This window comes from Schistocerca cancellata, chromosome 5 (assembly GCF_023864275.1).
Source record: "Schistocerca cancellata isolate TAMUIC-IGC-003103 chromosome 5, iqSchCanc2.1, whole genome shotgun sequence".
Classification (NCBI taxonomy): Eukaryota; Metazoa; Arthropoda; class Insecta; order Orthoptera; family Acrididae; genus Schistocerca; species Schistocerca cancellata.
The window spans coordinates 425,809,980-425,831,456 of record NC_064630.1 but is presented as its reverse complement, the minus strand read 5'-3'; the positions used below and the strand labels follow the sequence as shown (position 1 = coordinate 425,831,456).

At 41.9% G+C, this 21,477-nt stretch overlaps 1 protein-coding gene across 5 annotated transcripts in view; it reads left to right on the top strand.

Annotated features, from left to right (window-relative positions):
* LOC126187940 (uncharacterized) overlaps window positions 1-21,477 on the top strand; it is a 257,980-nt gene that overhangs the window by 29,233 nt on the left and 207,270 nt on the right. For all 5 annotated transcript variants that reach the window (XR_007537812.1, XM_049929307.1, XM_049929306.1 and 2 more), the window contains 2 exons: window positions 15,920-16,109; window positions 16,182-16,266. Coding sequence is in view for 4 of the 5 variants with exons in the window: in XM_049929307.1 (XP_049785264.1) it covers window positions 15,982-16,109; window positions 16,182-16,266 (213 nt within the window). In the remaining variant the exon portion in view is untranslated. The remainder of the gene's footprint in view (window positions 1-15,919; window positions 16,110-16,181; window positions 16,267-21,477) is intronic.

The following is a 21,477-nucleotide window of genomic DNA, read 5'->3' as shown; positions in this document are numbered from 1 at the left end:
TAGATCTAGAAAAGGCATATGACCGGGTTCCTAGGAGGAAGTTATTGTCTGTTCTACAAGATTATGGAATAGGAGGCAAACTTTTGCAAGCAATTAAAGGTCTTTACATGGATAGTCAGGCAGCAGTTAGAGTTGACGGTAAATTGAGTTCATGGTTCAGAGTAGTTTCAGGGGTAAGACAAGGCTGCAACCTGTCTCCACTGTTGTTCATATTATTTATGGATCATATGTTGAAAACAATAGACTGGCTGGGTGAGATTAAGATATGTGAACACAAAATAAGCAGTCTTGCATATGCAGATGACTTAGTTGTGATGGCAGATTCGATTGAACGTTTGCAAAGTAATATTTCAGAGCTAGATCAGAAATGTAAGGACTATGGTATGAAGATTAGCATCTCCAAAACGAAAGTAATGTCAGTGGGAAAGAAATGTAAATGGATTGAGTGCCAAATAGGAGAAACAAAGTTAGAACAGGTGGACGGTTTCAAGTACTTAGGATGCATATTCTCACAGGATGGCAACATAGTGAAAGAACTGGAAGCGAGGTGTAGCAAAGCTAATGCAGTGAGTGCTCAGCTACGATCTACTCTCTTCTGCAAGAAGGAATTCGGTACCAAGACTAAGTTATATGTGCACCGTTCAATCTTTCGACCAACTTTGTTGTATGGGAGCGAAAGCTGGGTGGATTCAGGTTACCTTATCAACAAGGTTGAGGTTACGGATATGAAAGTAGTTAGGATGATTGCAGGTACTAGTAGATGGGAACAATGGCAGGAGGGTGTCCACAATGAGGAAATCAAAGAAAAACGGGGAATGAACTCTATAGATGTAGCAGTCAGGGCGAACAGGCTTAGATGGTGGGGTCATGTTACACGCATGGGAGAAGCAAGGTTACCCAAGAGACTCATGGATTCAGCAGTAGAGGGTAGGAGGAGTCGGGGCAGACCGAGGAGAAGGTACCTGGATTCGGTTAAGAATGATTTTGAAGTAATAGGTTTAACATCAGAAGAGGCACCAATGTTAGCACTGAATAGGGGATCATGGAGGAACTGTATAAGGGGGGCTATGCTCCAGACTGAACGCTGAAAGGCATAATCAGTCTTAGATGATGATGATGATGATGATGATGATGATGATGATGATGATGATGATGATTTACTACATTTCTGACTTCCTGCTCTGCAGTAGGTAAGAACACCATTGAGTTTAAGTAGCGTCTGCCATCAGATGTGTATGATTATGGGAAGATTTGCTGTAGTTTTGTTGCAATGTTGGTGAAGTAACTGTTTGTGAAATTGACCAGTTTCTGTATATTTCAAATTAACACTCCTGTATTTGTTATTTGTAGTAAAATTGTGCACCTCGCAAGACACAGAAACGCCGATTCAATGGGTACATCATCAGTGAGCCACAGCTGGAGTCAGTCAATTCAAACAAATACTTGAGTGTAAAAATTTGTGGGTATTTGAAATGGAATGATCACAAGTGCTCAGTTGTAGATAAAACAGGTCTGAGACTTAATTGCATTAGTAAGATACTGGGAAAACACAATCAATCTACAAAGGAGATTGGTTGTAAGATATTTGTGTGACCCTATTAGGATATTTATCAAGTGTGGAAGACTTGTTATTAGATGGTAATGGAGCTTTGAATGTATGGTAAAGAGAGCAAATTTGTGCAAATGTTTTCTCCGTATCTCCACCATTTTTTAATAACCCAGCAGATATGTTGTCTGTTCCAGCCACTTTGTTGTTGCTAAAGCTGTTTAAAGCATTGCTGAATACTGACCCAGAATCCAGTGGTCCAAATCAATCCTTTCCCGTACTACTTCCTTTATATTTATGTAATCTGAATCATCTCTGACCTTTATTCGGTCATACAGTTTTTCATTGTATTCTTTCCACTTATGTACCATATTTGCAAACCTCCCCCCCCCCCCCCCCCCCCCCCCTCTGCCCTGTGAACTGTGAACCATGGACCTTGCCATTGGTGGTTACGTGCCTCAGCAATACAGATGGCCGTACCGTAGGTGCAACCACAACGGAGGGGTATCTATTGAGAGGCCAGACAAACGTGTGGTTCCTGAAGAGGGGCAGCAGCCTTTTCAGTAAATGCAGGGGCAATAGTCTGGATGATTGACTGATCTGGCCTTGTAACACTAACCAAAACGGCCTTGCTGTGCTGGTACTGCGAACGGCTGAAAGCAAGGGGAAAATACAGCTGTAATTTTTCCCGAGGGCATGCAGCTTTACTGTATGGTTAAATGATGATGGCGTCCTCTTGGGGAAAATATTCTGGAGGTAAAATAGTCCCCCATTCTGATCTCCGGGCGGGGACTACTCAAGAGGACGTCGTTATCAGGAGAAAGAAAACTGGCATTCTACGGATCGGAGCGTGGAATGTCAGATCCCTTAATCGGGCAGGTAGGTTAGAAAATTTGAAAAGGGAAATGGATAGGTTAAAGCTAGATATAGTGGGAATTAGGGAAGTTCGGTGGCAGGAGGAACAAGACTTCTGTTCAGGTGAATACAGGCTTATAAATACAAAATCAAATAGGGGTAATGCAGGAGTAGGTTTAATAATGAATAAAAAAATGAGTGTGTGGGTAAGCTACTACAAACAGCATAGTGAACGCATTATTGTGGCCAAGATAGACATGAAGCCCATGCCTACTACAGTAGTACAAGTTTATATGCCAACTAGCTTTGCAGAGGATGAAGAAATTCAAGAAATGTATGATGAGATAAAAGAAATTATTCAGGTGGTGAAGAGAGACGAAAATTTAATAGTCATGGGTGACTGGAATTCGAGAGTAGGAAAAGGGAGAGAAAGAAACATAATAGGTGAATATGGATTGGGGGTAAGAAATGAAAGAGGAAGCCGTCTGGTAGATTTTTGCACAGAGCGTAACTTTATCATAGCTAACACTTTGTTCAAGAATCATAAGAAACTGCAAAAAGGTGGGAATTTAAGGAGATGGGACCTGGATAAACTGACTAAACCAGAGGTTGTACAGAGTTTGAGGGAGAGCATATGGGAACAATTGACAGGAATGGGGGAAAGATGTACAGTAGAAGAAGAATGGGTAGCACTGAGGGATGAAGTAGTGAAGGCAGCAGAGGATCAAGTAGGTAAAAAGATGAGGGCTAGTAGAAATCCTTGGGTAACAGAAGAAATATTGAATTTAATTGATGAAAGGAGAAAATATAAAAATGCAGTAAATGAAGCAGGCAAAAAGGAATACAAACGTCTAAAAAATGAGATCGACAGGAAGTGCAAAATGGCTAAGCAGGGATGGCTACAGGATAAATGTAAGGATGTAGAGGGATATATCACTAGGGGTAAGATAGATACTGCCTACAGAAAAATTTGAGAGACCTTTGGAGAAAAGAGAGCACCTTGTATGAATATAAAGAGCTCAGATGGAAACCCAGTTCTAAGTAAAGAAGAGAAAGCATAAAGGTGGAAGGAGTATGTAGAGGGTCTAAATGAGGGAAATGTACTTGAGGACAATATTATGGAAATGGAAGAGGATGTAGATGAAGATGAAATGGGAGATACGATGCTGAGTGAAGAGTTTGACAGAGCACTGAAAGACCTGAGTCGAAACAAGGCCCCGGGAGTGGACAACATTCTATTAGAACTACTGACAGCCTTGGGAGAGCCAGTCCTGACAAAACTCTACCATCTGGTGAGCAAGACGTATGAGACAGGCGAAATACCCTCAGACTTCAAGAAGAATATAATAATTCCAATCCCAAAGAAAGCAGGTGTTGACAGATGTGAAAATTACTGAACTATCAGTTTAATAAGTCACAGCTGCAAAATACAAACGTGAATTCTTTACAGACGAATGGAAAAACTGGCAGAAGCCGACCTTGGGGGAGATCAGTTTGGATTCCGTAGAAATGTTGGAACACGTGAGGCAATACTGACCTTACGACTTATCTTAGAAGAAAGATTAAGGAAAGGCAAACCTACGTTTCTAGAATTTGTAGACTTAGAGAAAGCTTTTGACAATGTTGACTGGAATACTCTCTTTCAAATTCTAAAGGTGGCAGGGGTAAAATACTGGGAGCGAAAGGCTATTTACAATTTGTACAGGAACTAGATGGCAGTTATGAGTCGAGGGGGCACAAAAGGGAAGCAGTGGTTGGGAAGGGAGTGAGACAGGGTCGTAGCCTCTTCCCGATGTTATTCAACCAATATATGAGCAAGCAGTAAAGGAAACAGAAGAAAAATTCGGAGTAGGTATTAAAATCCATGGAGAAGAAATAAAAGCTTTGAGGTTCGCCGATGACATTATAATTCTGTCAGAGACAGCAAAGGACCTGGAAGAGCAGCTGAACAGAATGGACAGTGTATTGAAAGGAGGATATAAGATGAACATCAACAAAAGCAAAATGAGGATAATGGAATGTAGTCGAATTAAATCGGGTGATGCTGAGGGAATTAGATTAGGAAATGAGACACTTAAAGTAGTAAAGGAGTTTTGCTATTTGGGGAGCAAAATAACTGATGATGGTCGAAGTAGAGAGGATATAAAATGTAGACTGGCAATGACAAGGAAAGCGTTTCTGGAGAAGATAAATTTGCTAACATAGAGTATAGATTTAAGTGTCAGGAAGTCGTTTCTGAAAGAATTTGTATGGAGTGTAGCCGTGTATGGAAGTGAAACATGGACGATAAATAGTTTGGACAAGAAGAGAATAGAAGCTTTCGAAATGTGGTGCTACAGAAGAATGCTGAAGATTAGATGGGTAGATCACATAACTAATGAGGATGTATTGAATAGAATTGGGGAGAAGAGGAGTTTGTGGCACAACTTGACAAGAAGGAGGGACCGGTTGGTTGGACATGTTCTGAGGCATCAGGGGATCACAAATTTAGCATTGGAGGGCAGCGTGGAGGGTAAAAATTGTAGAGGGAGACCAAGAGATGAATACACTAAGCAGATTCAGAAGGATGTAGGTTGCAGTAATGCAGTAAGTACTGGGAGATGAAGAAGCTTGCACCGGATAGAGTAGCATGGTGAGCTGCATCAAACCAGTCTCAGGACTGAAGACCGCAACAACAACAACAACAACAACAACACTATATTTGCAGAATGAAATAGAATGTTACCTTTTTCATCTTTAACTATGTTGTTAGGAGTCCTTCATTTAAAATGTAGTGGTCTAATTTATGAGTACATCTTTCCTGTGTTTGCTTTTGTTGGTTTTTTCTCTTCCCCATTATCCCCTCCTTGCATCCTTCCCTAGCCCCTTGTGTTCTACATCTAAACTCATACCCTGAAAACCATGATAAAATGCATGGTGGATGGTACTTTTGACCATATCAAATATTAGGTGCTCAGGGAGAATGACTGCTTAAATGTATCTCTGTGTGCTGTAATTAATCTGGTATGATCATATCTTCCCCGTCCTTATGGGAGTGGTACATTGAGAACTGTAGAATATTTCTAAATTCTTCACTTAGTACTGGCTGTTGAAACTTTGACATAGGTTTTCACAGGATAGCTGCTGTCTACCTTCAAGTGTCTAGTAGTTAACAGTACTGGGTAGAATTTCTGAAGCATAGTTTAGTAATGTCAAGGTTCCAAAAATTTGAATAATCAGTGACATTTCCTTTTGTGGGTATGGTAATTCTTTTACTTTTTATTAATTTCACTGGCTCTGGTAGTGTTCCATCTTCACACTAGTCACACACAAGATGTTAACCAACATTTAGGGGAGATCCATTTGGATATAGCAAAGGAAAAAGGGAAGCTATAATGGTACTATGAATGATCTTAGAAAGAAGAATTGACATGAACAGGGAAGAAAATGCTACACTCATTGACCTTTAGAGTGTGCAGAAAGGTTTAGGTTTAGTTTGGGAAGTCCTCGTGAATATTTTTTAGATTTAAATTTTTTGTACTCATATTGCATCCATCTCATCCATCAGCTTTCAAAAATCAAGCCTCAATAATTAGTCTTACTTTTGGCACAGGAGTGTGTGTGTGTGTGTGTGTGTGTGTGTGTGTGTGTGTGTGTGTGTGTGTGTCAGGAATTATGAGTAGATTCCAGTGTCGTAAACCATACTTCATGGGGAATAAGTTTGGATGGTCTGCACACCGATCTGTGTTATAAACAGAATGGTGAGTCATGTCTGCAACACGTGACTTGAGTTCTTTAGGAATCACATAAAGACAAACTGACTTTGAAATGATAATTTTGTTATGTGACTTGTGGTCCTACTTGTTCTCAATTAGTAGTGGTTGCATCGATCCCAGGCTCTGAGACTAAAAAACAGTCAATACTGCATGGAGATGGCTGTGAGCATAGCTCTGCTAATGTATAGCAGTGTTCATATATCTCACCCATCAAGCTCTGGCAGGCTAGTGTATTACTTAAGACTTCAAGTATGTTGGTATTTCAGTACAAGTTAAAGAATATTTACATAAGTAAACTGAGGAGACTTGGGCAGTGGTTTAGGCTGCGGGGCACAGAAAGGTACTTTTGTGCCCAAATGTTATTACACAAAGCTGAATAAACTGTAATATTGACCTTAGAAATTAAAACTATTAGTTTCAAAAGCAAGATAGTGTGTCCATGTTACCTTTATAAATGTCTTATCAGCAGCACTATTAATTTTCCCTTCAGAAGGTAAGTAATGGTCAGAAATACAGTCTCATAGTTCATTAGTAATATACTTACTTGGTTTACCAATGACATTATATTTCGTACCTCTAGTGTAGGTAAAATTCAACAACAAATGGAGGAACTTGACAGAGCAAATTTGAAAGCAAGCCTGAAAATCAACTGTATTAAGACAAATTATTTACAGTGTACACAACAAAGAGAAAATGCTACAGATCAGTAGTGCATTTGTAGAACTAGTATGATCTTTTGTATTTAAGGGCATTTGAAGAACAACTAGATGAACTGAAAAAGAATTAAGAAGCAAATGATGGTGCTGGGAGCCAAAAACATAATGAAAGGTAATGGGGGTGAATATTTTCTGCAGTTTTATTTTACCTCCTGGACTCTTTAATCATAAGAATATATGTCTACTGTGCAAGACAAACTACTTCTTTCATGATGTGTATTTTAGATAAGTGTACATTCATGAGCTAAAGCAAAACTCGGACTGATACTGTTCATCAACTTCCTTTTGACACTTTATCCTATTTGTGTTGTTATCTTTTTGTCCATGGAGGTTCACCTGACTGGAGAACTCAAGAGCTCTTCCTTGGTACTCCATGCCACACTGGTGGCATCTGCTGCTGTGGTGGGATTTCTGGTAATGAATTTTATCCTCCACAAGTAACCCAAAGGGTGCTTGAAACAAAGTAACACCAAATATGAAACAAAAATAAAAACACACAAAAATGTTACACATATAAAAGACAATGAATTGGATAGATCATTACTGTTAGCTGTAACATTGAGCATCAGATGGGCACTGGGAGGCGAGGGGAGGGGGAGAAGACAAGCAGTGAGAGATCGAGGACTGTGATGGTAAGAAGGCATGTTTTGGCCTGGAATGGGAGCAGGAAAGAGGTAGGTTGGGAAGCGGTCACTGAAGGTACCACATTGTGTTGTGCAGCATACTTGTCAGTTACAACAGTCTTGTGACCATTGTTGGGTAGTGGCTGTTCAAGCAAACATGCAGCATGTTAGTGGACATGCCCAGAAAGAATGTCACACAATGGCTGCTGCTGAGTTGGCAGATTACATTGCTGCTTTCGCAGGTGGCACTGCCTTTGTTGGGGTAGGAAATGCGTGTGGCAGGACTTGAGTTGATGGCAGTGGAAGGCAGATCAGGCATCTATGTCTTTTACAGGGATGTTAGCCATGAACCAAGTAGTTGGGAGCAAGGGTGGAATAGGGACAGACAAGGATATTGTGTAGGTTGGTTGGATGGCAGAATACAGCTGTGGGAGGGATGAGGGATGGCTGATTTGGGGGGGGGGGGGGGGGGGGGTCCCATTGGATCAGGGAAGGAATTTGGCTATGCCCTTTCAAAGGAACCATCCTGGCATCTACTTGAAGTGATTTAGGGAAATGACGGAAAACCTAAATCAGGATGGCCGGATGCGGGTTTGAACCATTGCACTTCCAAATGCGAGTCCAGTGTGCTAACAACTGCGCCACCTCACTCGGTATATGAGGAGGATTTTTCTAATTTTTGGGGATGATGAAATTTAGTTGAAGTCCTGGCAGAGACTGTAATTCAGTTGCTCTAATCCAAATCTATCTGAACACAACCACAAACAATCTTTCTTTGCATCTGAACAGCCACTGCCAAACTGTGCCATATGGATTCTGTGCACCACCCCCACCACCACCATAAGTTTTTTTGAAATGCGCAGGTCGGAACTCTCCTGGCAACATATCCTTTCTATACTCCCTCTGACCCCAACCTCTATTAGTCCCTGTCTCCCAGCTATCTCTGTCCTCTTCCCTGCTCTCACCCCAGCCCCACACATCTTTCCATACCCCTAAGTCAGTTGCATAGTCCTTAGTCCTATTCCTCTCTCTGATTCTCTTTGCCACCCCCCCTCCCCTCTTCCCTCAAGCACTGCATCTTGATACTGCTCCTATCAGCCCACTATCCTGTCGCCACCACATCTTCCTCCACTTACGGAGGGAGCTCTAGAGTATTTTCTCCCCACCCCTATTCTGCTATCCTTCCGACCCCTGACTCATGCCTCCTTTTTACTCCCACTATCCACCCCAGTCAAGATTACTACTCATTGCAATAAGGCCACAGTGCCCAGTGATGGTAGTCAGTAACCATGTTTGTGCAAAATTGCTCTCTCTCTCTCTCTCTCTCTCTCTCTCTCTCACTCTCTCTCTCTGTGTGTGTGTGTGTGTGGTGTGTGTGTGTGTGCGGGGGGGGGGGGGGGGGTCGATCTGCTGCTCAGTACTTCATCTATATTGTGGTTAGCGTTCTATCCAGTTCATATAGCTACCGATATTCCATTCCAGATTTTCCACTATTTGCATATAAATGACATTGATTAAGTGACTACATGAACATTTTTATTCCTCTCAATTAGACAATTATTGTGCGTATTTTACCACTTGATGCAGCTGGAAGCTTGAGAAACTTTTATTATTTTACACTCCTGGAAATTGAAATAAGAACACCGTGAATTCATTGTCCCAGGAAGGGGAAACTTTATTGACACATTCCTGGGGTCATATACATCACATGATCACACTGACAGAACCACAGGCACATAGACACAGGCAACAGAGCATGCACAATGTCGGCACTAGTACAGTGTATATCCACCTTTCGCACCAATGAAGGCTGCTATTCTCGCATGGAGACAATCGTAGAGATGCTGGATGTAGTCCTGTGGAACGACTTGCCATGCCATTTCCACCTGGCGCCTCAGTTGGACCAGCGTTCGTGCTGGACGTGCAGACTGCGTGAGACGACGCTTCATCCAGTCCCAAACATGCTCAATGGGGGACAGATCCGGAGATCTTGCTGGCCAGGGTAGTTGACTTACACCATCTAGAGCACGTTGGGTGGCACGGGATACATGCGGATGTGCATTGTCCTGTTGGAACAGCAAGTTCCCTTGCCGGTCTAGGAATGTTAGAACGATGGGTTCGATGACGGTTTGGATGTACCGTGCACTATTCAGTGTCCCCTCGACGATCACCAGTGCTGTACGGACAGTGTAGGAGATCGCTCCCCACACCATGATGCCGGGTGTTGGCCCTGTGTGCCTCGGTCGTATGCAGTCCTGATTGTGGCGCTCACCTGCACGGCGCCAAACACGCATACGACCATCATTGGCACCAAGGCAGAAGCGACTCTCATCGCTGAAGACGACACGTCTCCATTCGTCCCTCCATTCACGCCTGTCGCGACACCACTGGAGGCGGGCTGCACGATGTTGGAGCGTGAGCGGAAGACGGCCTAACGGTGTGCGGGACCGTAGCCCAGCTTCATGGAGACGGTTGCGAATGGTCCTCGCCGATACCCCAGGAGCAACAGTGTCCCTAATTTGCTGGGAAGTGGCGATGCGGTCCCGTACGGCACTGCGTAGGATCCTACGGTCTTGGCGTGCATCCGTGCGTCGCTGCGGTCCGGTCCCAGGCCGACGGGCACGTGCACCTTCCGCCGACCACTGGCGACAACATCGATGTACTGTGGAGACCTCACGCCCCACGTGTTGAGCAATTCGGCGGTACGTCCACCAGGCCTCCCGCATGCCCACTATACGCCCTCGCTCAAAGTCCGTCAACTGCACATACGGTTCACGTCCACGCTGTCGCGGCATGCTACCAGTGTTAAAGACTGCGATGGAGCTCCGTATGCCACGGCAAACTGGCTGACACTGACGGCGGCGGTGCACAAATGCTGCGCAGCTAGCGCCATTCGACGGCCAACACCGCGGTTCGTGGTGTGTCCGCTGTGCCGTGCGTGTGATCATTGCTTGTACAGCCCTCTCGCAGTGTCCGGAGCAAGTATGGTGGGTCTGACACACCGGTGTCAATGTGTTCTTTTTTCCATTTCCAGGAGTGTATATTGCCATGAGATCATGCGCTTTTACAAACAGTACAGTTGTCTTAACACATTTGCTCTTTTATAGATGTTTGAGGTACAGAAATTTTCCCATATTTAATACACGCCGGTAATTTCGCAAAATATGCTTCCAACCCTCTTAACAGAAGAGTAAAAAAATTCGTTTTGGTGAAGTAAGTACATTTTGGAAAATACACCTCCCAATCTGAGATTGAAAGTTTAAAATAAATGTGCGATATATGTTGACTTAGAGCAGCACGCCATTGAGCTCTTGCAAAAACCACTTAAAATGTGGGTTGCTCAGCAAGATGAAAAATATTAGGAGAGACAGAAAAGCAAGTCAGTGTATCAGGTAAGGGACTAGATTAGAAGACATAATTATGACAGAAATAAAATGGATACAGATGGAATGTGTAACCAGGTAAAAGAATGATAATGTACCAAGGAATTCCTGCCTTCGTCGCAAGGGATAAGGAAAGACCAGAAGTATGCCATTGCAAAAAAAGTGGGAGAATATTGGACTTGTGTGGCTGAAGATTAACGCATGGGGATGTGTAGAAGCGGCCTTTATGTGTTAGTGGATGATGATGATGGTGATGGTAACTACATTTTTTGTGTGCTCTTACCTATTTTAGTGTTTCTGGTAGACTGAAGACTCCTCAGTTTAACACTACACCACAATCTTTTTGAATGTCATTAAGTTTTTTCCTCCTTTTCAAATATATCAATGAAATGCTCTCACCAGATATATTCTTAATCATAAGCAATGTTATTGTGAAGATCGTTTGGATTATGACAACTGCATTTTGAAATTAACGTATTAACAGTAATGATTTTATAGTTTGTAATAAATGCTGCTCGATTGGTTAAGAAGATAGGATGTAGTCCAGTAACCTTCACATGAAAAGGGGTACCTAAGCTGCATCAATTGGTGGTTGTACGCTTCATTTTTTCCCCTTGTGTGGGATGTGACACACACACGTTTTTGAACTCGGCAGCACCTGGATTGCTTTTGAATATGTCAAAAACTGCTACATTTTTGCAGTTTTTTCAGTTTTTCCAGTCATTGTGACCATGGAGGAGCACATCTTCAATGAAGTCCATTCTATACATTTTAAAACTAGATTGAATTTGCTGCAATTTGAGACCAAAATGGGCTCAGAAGACCTAATAGTTTCTGAGATACCACTTTTTAATTTTTGGCAAATTTTCTAAACTTGAAAATTCTAAGTTAATTCTCATGTATCATCATATGCAACTGTCTTTATATATTCAATGACCTGTCTGAAACGATTCAGTTAAGAAAATATTTATTCAGTTTAATGTTTTGAAGGGGGAGGATATTACATAGTGAGAGATAGGAACCTAATAAAATTTCTGTGAACATAATACCTTACGTGAGTTGATAAAAAAAAGTAGAAGCAGAAATGAGATCATCATGAATTATTTGAGGTGAAGCTGATACAAAGAAGCTGTGCAATTGATATTTAAAGCACTGTCCACTCCGTAAAACCATGTGTTATTGTCCTGAAGCAATGGAGCTGTAGGAGAGAAAGGGGCCAACTGTCATATGGCCAGAGATATTGGGAAGAAAGCAGCAGTGTTGTAGGTTATAGGGGAAAACTTCCAAAATGTCAAATTCAAGTGTCAAACCAAAGTTCCCTCTTTCTTCTACTGCTCATACTGTTACTATTGGCAACCGGCAAGTATTATCAACCCACTCACACTGTTTCACAGGATATGTGTTTTGAAAAAATCATATGCAGAATTAAAGAACTTCTTCACGTATGAGCTTTAACCGTTCACGGCATCTCTTCTCACTCGAGGAAATGAGGAAGGGCAATAAGTTTTTGTTTTGCACAGCATTCCAACCTATCAGTATTAATGAGTTTCAAGGAAAAACTAAATTTGTTGTTGTAGGTGGTGGTCATCTCCCTCACAAAGTTGTGTGGTGCAACCACTTCTCATTTGAGTTGTTAGCTGCCTGATATGTACAATATCTCGAGGCATGGTATGGTCAGAATGTAGCTATAGTGTTGATGGTTATCCAACATGTCCTGACCACAGCAGTACAGAGAGCTCAGAATGTAATTGTCGAACTCGGGCAAATTCTCCTCCTGATGTGGTATTTGAAGAAACAACTACTTCCAATGTTTCTCAAGAATTTTTTTTATCCAATGATAAAAACAAATTAAGATTCATACAGCTGCTGAAGGTGAAATTTGAAGCCAAACACTTTGAGGTTTATCAGGCCAAAGATGATGATGCTGATATGCTTATCATTACTATAGCTATCAGAAAGGCCTCTGATTTTCAGGTTGTGATTATTGCAGAGGAGGATGTAGATTTGTTAGTCATCTTCACTGGTCCCAGGGGTCCCACAAGGGCTGCCTTATATCTTCAAAAGTGTGGAAGAGGCAAAACAACAGGTGTCTTCCACTGAACTACTTCAATATTCACAGTCAGTCACATCATCACTTCCACTTATGCCGTAAGTGGCTGTGATTCTGCCTCATGCTTCTTTGGCCAGGGGAAACTGAAGTTGCTTCAAATACTACAGAAACGTGTAGACCTTAAAGAGACAGCTGCAGTTTTTCCTAACCCAATTGTGATGCATGCCGAAGTAGCTGTAGCCAGAGTGAAAATCCTTATTGAGCTGTATGGTGGTGAAAGGTTCAGTCAAACCCCAATGAGCAGCACTGCCTGCTCTTCACAAGGGCTGCAGCCAAAACCAATTTCAACCTGGCCAGACTTTCTCCCATGCAAGATGCTTCAAAGCAGCAGGTACATTTGTTTTGCGTATACTACCAGGTGCAGAAGCAGCAGCAACTGGATTACAAAAAGAATCTGCTGGAATGGGGAAGGGTTGCTTCAGTCCAAGACCTTTCCCCAAAGACGATGTTGAGGGAAGTAGCCCCTCTCAAACCTGCTAAACATAATTTCTTGCAGCTGGAAGAAGGGATGTGGAAATGCTAGCAGCTGCAGGAAAGCAGGTTTGAAGTGTTCAGTTGTCTACAGAACCTGCAATGACCAGTCCTGCGAAAACCTGCCTGAAATTGCGGTAGATGTTGATTTCAACACCCACGATTTGGACAAGCTTGATGATGACACGGATAGGCTGCTCGAACAAATCGAGAAACAATATCAGGTATACTTACACTCATATTGTTGTTGAAAGTTACCATCATTTCTGTTAATTAATACTTACCCAGATATTATTGATACCATTATTTCTATCAATGAATACTTACCGACATGTTGCTTCATTTATACTAGGACTTTTTGACAAGGTTTTATCTTGGGGTAATTAACAAATAAATATTTATTTTCCATTTCAGGGTGTCCAGGATGATGAAAATGGTACTGAAGGAAGCAGATTGATGGATCTGGTTGGACCTGGTCCTTTAAAGTGGAGGAAACACTTTTAATTTCCATTTCATGTACACTATTATTCACTTAATTTACACTTTTTGTATACACTTGATGTAAACATTTGTTAAATAAATTTTTTATATACTTTTTTCGTCTAATTCAGTCTCCTTGTTGTGAACAGTGACCTCTCACCAAATATCCCATCTCCCCCCCCCCCCCCCCCCCCCAACCTCTCCCACCCTTCAAAATCTCCCATTGAACAAATGCGTACTTCACTTATCATTTCAGAGTTGTTGAAAATGAAAAGACTATGATTAAACATGAAAATTAGCTTAAAATTTTCGGGTTTGAGAATTTGCCCAACTTTGAAAAGCTATATCTTAGAAACTATTTGGTCTTCAGAGCCCATTTTGATCTCAAATTGTAGCAAATTCAATTTAGTTTAAAAATGTATAGGATAGTCTTTTGTCAAAAACATGCTACGCCATGATCAGAATGAGGGGGGGGGGGGGGGGGGGGGGAAGTGAAATCGTAGCAGTATTTGGGATATTCTAAAGTGATCTGGGGACTCCTGAGATCGTAAATGTGGATTTTGCATCTCTGGCACATTCTATACAAGAAAGAAAAAAGAAACCTACTACCGCCACTTTAAAAACTTACAATGTATTAGGTTACTGAAAGAAAGTGGTATGTCAGCTGTTTTTAGATACATGAAGAGGATTTGAGAGAGATTTGGGGGGGGGGGGCAGAGACAGATTGAATGGGGTGGCGGGAAGGATGGGAAGAGGCAACCACTTGTCTGGAGCTGACTGATGCGTGCTCAAATTGTAACTGCTCAGAAAATTGCATATTATGTCCTCAAAGAAATTTTCCTCTTATGGAATCAATGAAAAGAAATTTGATACTGTGGAGGGCTGGAAATCACAAAAAAAGATAACAAACATCAATGCTTCACTCGCCTTTGCAACTAAGCAAGTCAGCTATTGCTGAATATTGTACCTGCACCTGACATTCAATTTAGTATGATAAAACAATTACTTTGACCAAAGCAACTTCTGTTTGGGAGTCCATTATTAGCGAGTACATGGAAATACAGATGGTGGAAAATGGGATGAAGCCTGATAGCGGCTACCAGTTGGATAATGTGTGGAACCAATCTGTCTCATTCGCTGTAATAGAAGACAATAGAGTATGCCAATGGCTGCAGTGAACTGCAACCCTGAGAACAGCTGAGTTCCACAATTCCACTAGAGAGGGCACTGCCCACCAGGTAGTGTGATCAGTGTGTCACCACAATCTCAATGCATGCGTGGGATAGTCACAGTTCACTAATAAACTGCGGGATAGAGGATATCTTTGTCAGTCTTTGATAGTTACCCTGATGATGATTGACAGATGCCTATTCAAAATGTTGTGTAGTGTAGTTAAGATGGCTGGCTGAATTTCCTTTGAACACCCAGTTTGCTGGGAAAATTTATAAATTTACACACTGTGTGTTCTGCACCACCCATCAATCAGCTGCAGACGTGTGGAGGCCATGCCTCAGTGTTTTTCCCCTTCTTCCTAGTATTTCCATGGCTATAATATTTGCATCATATCTTACATTGTGAGCATATTGAATGCCATGATGAATCTTTGAAAAGGGACACATCTAGTTACTATCTCAATAATGATCTATTCACGCAGCTCGTTTATTTCTAAATGATATGCTCTTTTTTTATGGACAAGAAATCTGAAGATAAAAATAAACTAGAATAACCTTCCATTTGAGACAAAACTCTAATGGCATTAGAACACACAACAGGAAATATTCAGCATTTATGAAAAATATGAAGAGCTTCTCTTTAGTTTACTGTGAATAAGTATTTAATTTAAAGTCATTAAAACACTATAATAATAGTAATAATAATAATAATAATGATACTCTGTCCCTTAATTTATACTAGCTCCCAAAAATTTACCATTTTCTTCTTTCTCTTTATCTGACTGTAAATCTATTCATTCTGTTGCAGATGTTGGAGTTCCTTTGTTCTTGGCCTGTGACATTTCGTGGAACATTGGTGCTTTTGTTAACATGGAGTGGAATCTTACGTGTTGTAACAAACATCCAACTGGTAAAGTTCACGGCTTGACCAGATGTCCATCTCAGGTGAATGTCAGTCATTTGAAATCCTTATCACACACAATGCAGACTCAGGACAGGTAAATACCTATACAAATTAATTTTGAAACTTGCACGTATCAGAAAGCTTCTTGACAAATTGTCTGTTTCAGTGAAAAACTGGTAGCTATCAGCCCAAATGTGTCTGTGTGCAAAGAGGTGTCAGAGTGCCTCAGCAGCTGGTTTAACTACTTACAGGTGTGTTGTGTGCTGCTATTGTATGTATACCATGAAGCTTTTATTTAAAATTATTTTACATAAACTTTTTATATGGGGCAAGTTGTTAATCATATATTAGGCTGCTATACCATAATGTACATGTTCCACCAACCATATCATTTGGAGGTAAAATTTTTGTATCATTATTGGATAGTCAATTTTATATTTTTATTCTGCTTTATTAGTTTCGTGGGAATACCATTTCGTCAAATTACAGTTACAATGTCCTAATCATTAAATTTTTAATCATTTAATTATTGCATTGACAAAACAAGATTTTTAATTGTGCGTCAGTGCTCATGATTTTAAAAGCCACGAATGTTAATTGCAGCTAAATTCACTAAGTCTGATAAGACAATTCTCAGTAATAATTAAAGTTCATATGTCATTCAATGTTGGGGGTAAATAAGAATGAGACGCTATTCCTAGTAGCCTAATAAAACAGAGCCCTCATACTGGTACTTAAACTAAGGAAAATCATTTGTGTTACAGTTTAGTATTTTTGTGGAGTATCATCAGTTTTCTTTTATTGCTTGTTTCTTTGGATAGCAAGAATAGCTGAAATTAGAAGGGCAGGGTGAAAATTTCTCAAATTGGTACTGAAGTATAGTGCCTTTTTCTTAGATAGAAATTGTACTGAACTTACTTTTTTTTTTTTTTTTTTTTTTTCCATAATAGACTTTTGAGTCAGTGCATGTTGTCCCTTACTTTTTCAGCACAATACTAACAAATGGTTATGATCTCTCTTTATTGGACTCCAAACAATTTCTTGTCTCATATTTCTTTAGAAGGATGGTGGGTAGGACAAAGAGGATGCTAAATCTGGTAAATAAAATAGATAATCCCACAAATCATGTTTCATATCCTTCATTTTTTTTCCTATTACTAAAGCAGTTTTAGGGACAGGTGATTTTCCCTGATGAAAGTCTTCTTTCTTCCCTTCCAGATCTTTTTACATTTATTTCTTCATTCCCTTGCTCCTGAAGATCTGTGCAGTATTTCCTGTTTATTGTTTTACCCATTACAGGGGAATTGGTAAGAAGAATTTCTGTTGCATCACGGAAAACACCTCCCTGAAACATGAAATATACTTCATCTTTTTTTGTGCAGGGCTGCCACATTCCACTTATTACTTTGATTACTGTTCTGCTTCACTCAGGAAGTAGTGGACCCATCTCTCACCCACAGTAACAGGCTATACAAACCAGTTGGATACTTTTTAAAATGATCCAGACATTCCTTAAAAATTTGTCTTTAGACTTGATTTTGGTCACTGTTCAACAAAGGTGGCACTTGTTTCTGTAATGTGATGTGTGCAGTACTCTTTATGTGATATACCTAAGGTGACATCTAGTTCATACACATATCATCTATTGTTCAATTTCACATTGTACCCATATTCAAGGTTTTCATTTCTGGTACCAGTTTTGGAACTTTTTTGGCATGCATTGCTCTCAAGGGTAGTATGGCCATGACTAAATTTTGCTGTCTGCTGTGAAATAACTGAAAATGAAGAAGCAGGTTTGTAAATCACCTGACTTTCATCAGCTTCAGATGTGGACAATAAACCATCCCATACAAAGAATTTTATGGTGGTATATTATTCCAGTTTACCACTTTCAGCAGAACACACACATCAAAAAAATATTTTAAAAAGCTGTATAAACAGTGTTTTATTCAAGTTACTTTGGTATTTGGACTGCATTAATGCAAAACCTTTACCAGCACAACTTTAGTATCTGCACAGGCGTGACAATGCCACTTCACTACACAGGCAATGCAAATAATTCACGGGCTGATGGTAGCTCGACACTAGCTGGAGAACAGAACCCTTTGAGAGGGAAATGAATCTGCTGTGTGAGATGATCCATGGGAAGCAGAACATCTGAACCCACATGGAGATGAGGACAAGAACAACTCAGCACATGGTCAGCACGGATGGCTAAAGGCTAAGAACTTAGCACAACAGATGGTACGATATGCGAGGTGAGGTCCGCAAAGGTCAAACCCTGAGTAGGCATTGGCCCACCCAGCCTACTGCTGCCTGCAGGTAAACACCTCCGCCACTGGGTCTGCCTATACCATGCGTCACAAGCTCACTCTATGACAGGTTTCTGTATTATTTCGCTGCACTACTCACTCTTATCTGCGTCCATTGTGATGTCTGCTGGTGGAGATACTAAATCTCTCCTCCCTGAAAAAGCTATATAGGGTCAAAAATAATCAGGCTTGGGCCATGACCTCTGGCACAGAACTGGAGAGGCCTCTGGAGAACCTGATGATGGACCAACTGCCAGAGGAGCAACGCCAATGCTGATGACTCTGCCAGAAGCGCATGGAAGCTGTGGCAATTGGGGTCTACCAGCAGCAGTGGAGGTCATGCCGTGTCCTTGGGTCAGGATGTGGGGAGTAGGAGGTGGCGGAGGATGAGGATGAGAAGGGTGGATCAAAATCCATGGGCTCCACACTGGCAGGTGCAGGGTGTGGACTTCAGTGGGGGTCGCTGCTGCAAGCAATGGGAGGACTGCGGAGTGCGGGTAGGGAATGGTAACAGGGCAGCATGCTGCTGCAAGTGGGAACCTTCACCCGGAAAAACATCATGACTCGACCTGCCATCCAACAGATCATGGGGGTGATATCCCAGTGGTAAATCAGCTACACCTTACCAGCATCCACCACAAATGACTGCCGATCCTTGTGGCCCACCAGGACACCCAGCAGCCACTCCAGTGGACAGCCAAAGGACTTGGCCCAAATGGCGAGGAAAACGCGGCAGTCCGCAGTAGCCCACGATATGCGACTCAGGGTGCAACAAATCCAAGATACTCCAAGGCTTGCACTAATCCAAACATTCTGTAAGACTGAATGTACTGTCAAGCTTTGCCTGGTGTGTAGCCAAATAGTTGAACAATGCATTGTCACAGGAAGTGGCTAACATGAAATTTTTCATTTGAGTCTTAAATGTACGCATCAAGCGCTCGACATACAGATTAGAAGCCAGGCGAAATGGGGTAGTAATCGGATGCTGGATACCATTACCAATGCAGAAGTCATCAAACTTCTGTGACACAAATTGCCAACCGTTGTCAGGTACCAGGGTCCTGGGGATCCCTCAATGCAAAAATGTCTTACAACAAGTGAACTGTGGCAGTCAACAACTTAGAGGATAGCTTGGTTATGTATGTGAAGCTGGACAATACAACGACCACCAACAACCACGTGCTGCCCAAAAAGAAGTGCCAAACCTAATGAGCACCCTGTTCCAAGGATGCTCCATGGCCAACCAAGGAGAGAATTTGTGTGGTCATGTAGCTTGGTTCTGAAAATAAGCTCCGCAAGATCGCGGTGCCATTGCCTTCAGACAAGTCATACCCCAGCGTGATGCATGCAGCAACTGAGTATGCTAGGTCACAACGCAGGTTGAATGATCACATGATAGTGTTGCACCTCCATGGCAAGCATGAGAACCCCCATGAAAATGTTGAGCCGATCACATAGAAGGAAAAACAAAAGCCATACACAAAGAGATGTGCTCCGGCCAATCCAACTGAACCACAAAAATAATTTTCCAGAAAGCAGGTCAACAGCCATGGCGATCGTGACTTCTCATGCCATCAATGGAAAGTCCAGTAGGGTTTGTTGCGAGGCATCTTCCAACACGAACACAAGATGTCATCAAGGTAACTGATGGTCCGTGACCCAGATGTCATCAAGGTAACTGATGCAACAGTGCTCCAAATACCATTGTTAAATTCCTAGCACAGACAAGATTCCAGAAAGCAAGTGATTAAACAGGTAAAGCCCAAAGGGGGCATTGAGAATCAGGAAGATTTGAGAAACTACGTCCAACATCAACTGCAGGTAAGTATTGCACAGGTCAAGCTGAGGAAAATACTGGCCCCTGACAATATCGACAATATCGCCAATAACTCTGCTTGGCATGGAATGGGATATGAATCTGTGATAAATTGCGCGTTGACTGTCCATTTGAAATCACCACGAAGGCACATATCACCGTCTGGCTTCTGCATCACCACCAAAGTGGTGGCCCACTTGTTCAATGAAATAGGAGAAATGACACTCTGATCCTGCTGACGCTGCAACTCAGTCTTTACTTTGTTACGCATGGTGAAGGGAATGGGGTGGGGATGACAAAATTTGGTTGCTGCCAAAGGCTTAAGAAACATGGCCTCTAAATTTTCTGTGCAGCCCAAGGTGTTCTCAAACAGCTGGCCGTAGGACTGAAGTAATAAGTCCATATCGTGAAAAGGAATGGATTGAGACACTAAATACTCTTTAACGATCTGAACAGAAAATGCTTTTGCCTTCAGGGGCTCAGCATTTATTTGGTGACCACGGGGTTCCTGAGCTGGGGACTGGTATGCGCCGCCAGTCCTCTGTCACCGTTAGCTCTGGATATGCTTCAGCAACCACCATGCAGTGCAGCGGTGGAACGTTGTGTGTCTCAGGAAATGGGGATCTTGGCTTGACTTGCCTGGATCGTGAGGACAGAATAAACCTCTGTGAAAAACCTGTCAATCTCAAGGTGTGCTGCACACTGATGGAATGTATGACTGTTGAAGTGGTACAGTCATTAGCGGGCAACCTCTCAGTAACCTGCCGCACATCAGTTGTATAAGGCTTACTCAGGGACATGGGGCTCTGTCTGAGTGGACCCCTCTTTTCCTAGCTGCTCATGGGACCAAAATGGATCCTCTGAAATTTTTGTTACCCCCTTCCAGTGGAAAGAGTGGGCCGCTGGAAGATATCAACACCCTGTCTAACAAGATGGCTCGTGTAGCCAGTTCTTCTGATTCAGTCAGTAGTAACAGACTGCATGCTGTTTCTCAGACTGTTTTTCTTATAGTTAAAATAGAAAGAGGGTAATTTTGAAAAAGTTTCATCATTTTACATACAGAAAGGCTTAGAAGGCATTGCTGGCACCTTAGAATCTGTTAAGCACTTGTGTAATGGGACCCTGTTGGTTGAAACATCTAGCTCCCAGCAAGTCAAGAACCTTCAGAATGCTTAAGGGAGTATGCAATAGACACTGAATTGCACAACACCTTGAACCACAGCAAAGGTGTTGTGACGTGCCCAAATCCAATGCGGTGTTTTAAATGCCATCACTCTTAGCTGTAAAGGAGAAGCCACTTACAAGGAAATGTGGTAAAGCCCCCCATGACGGAG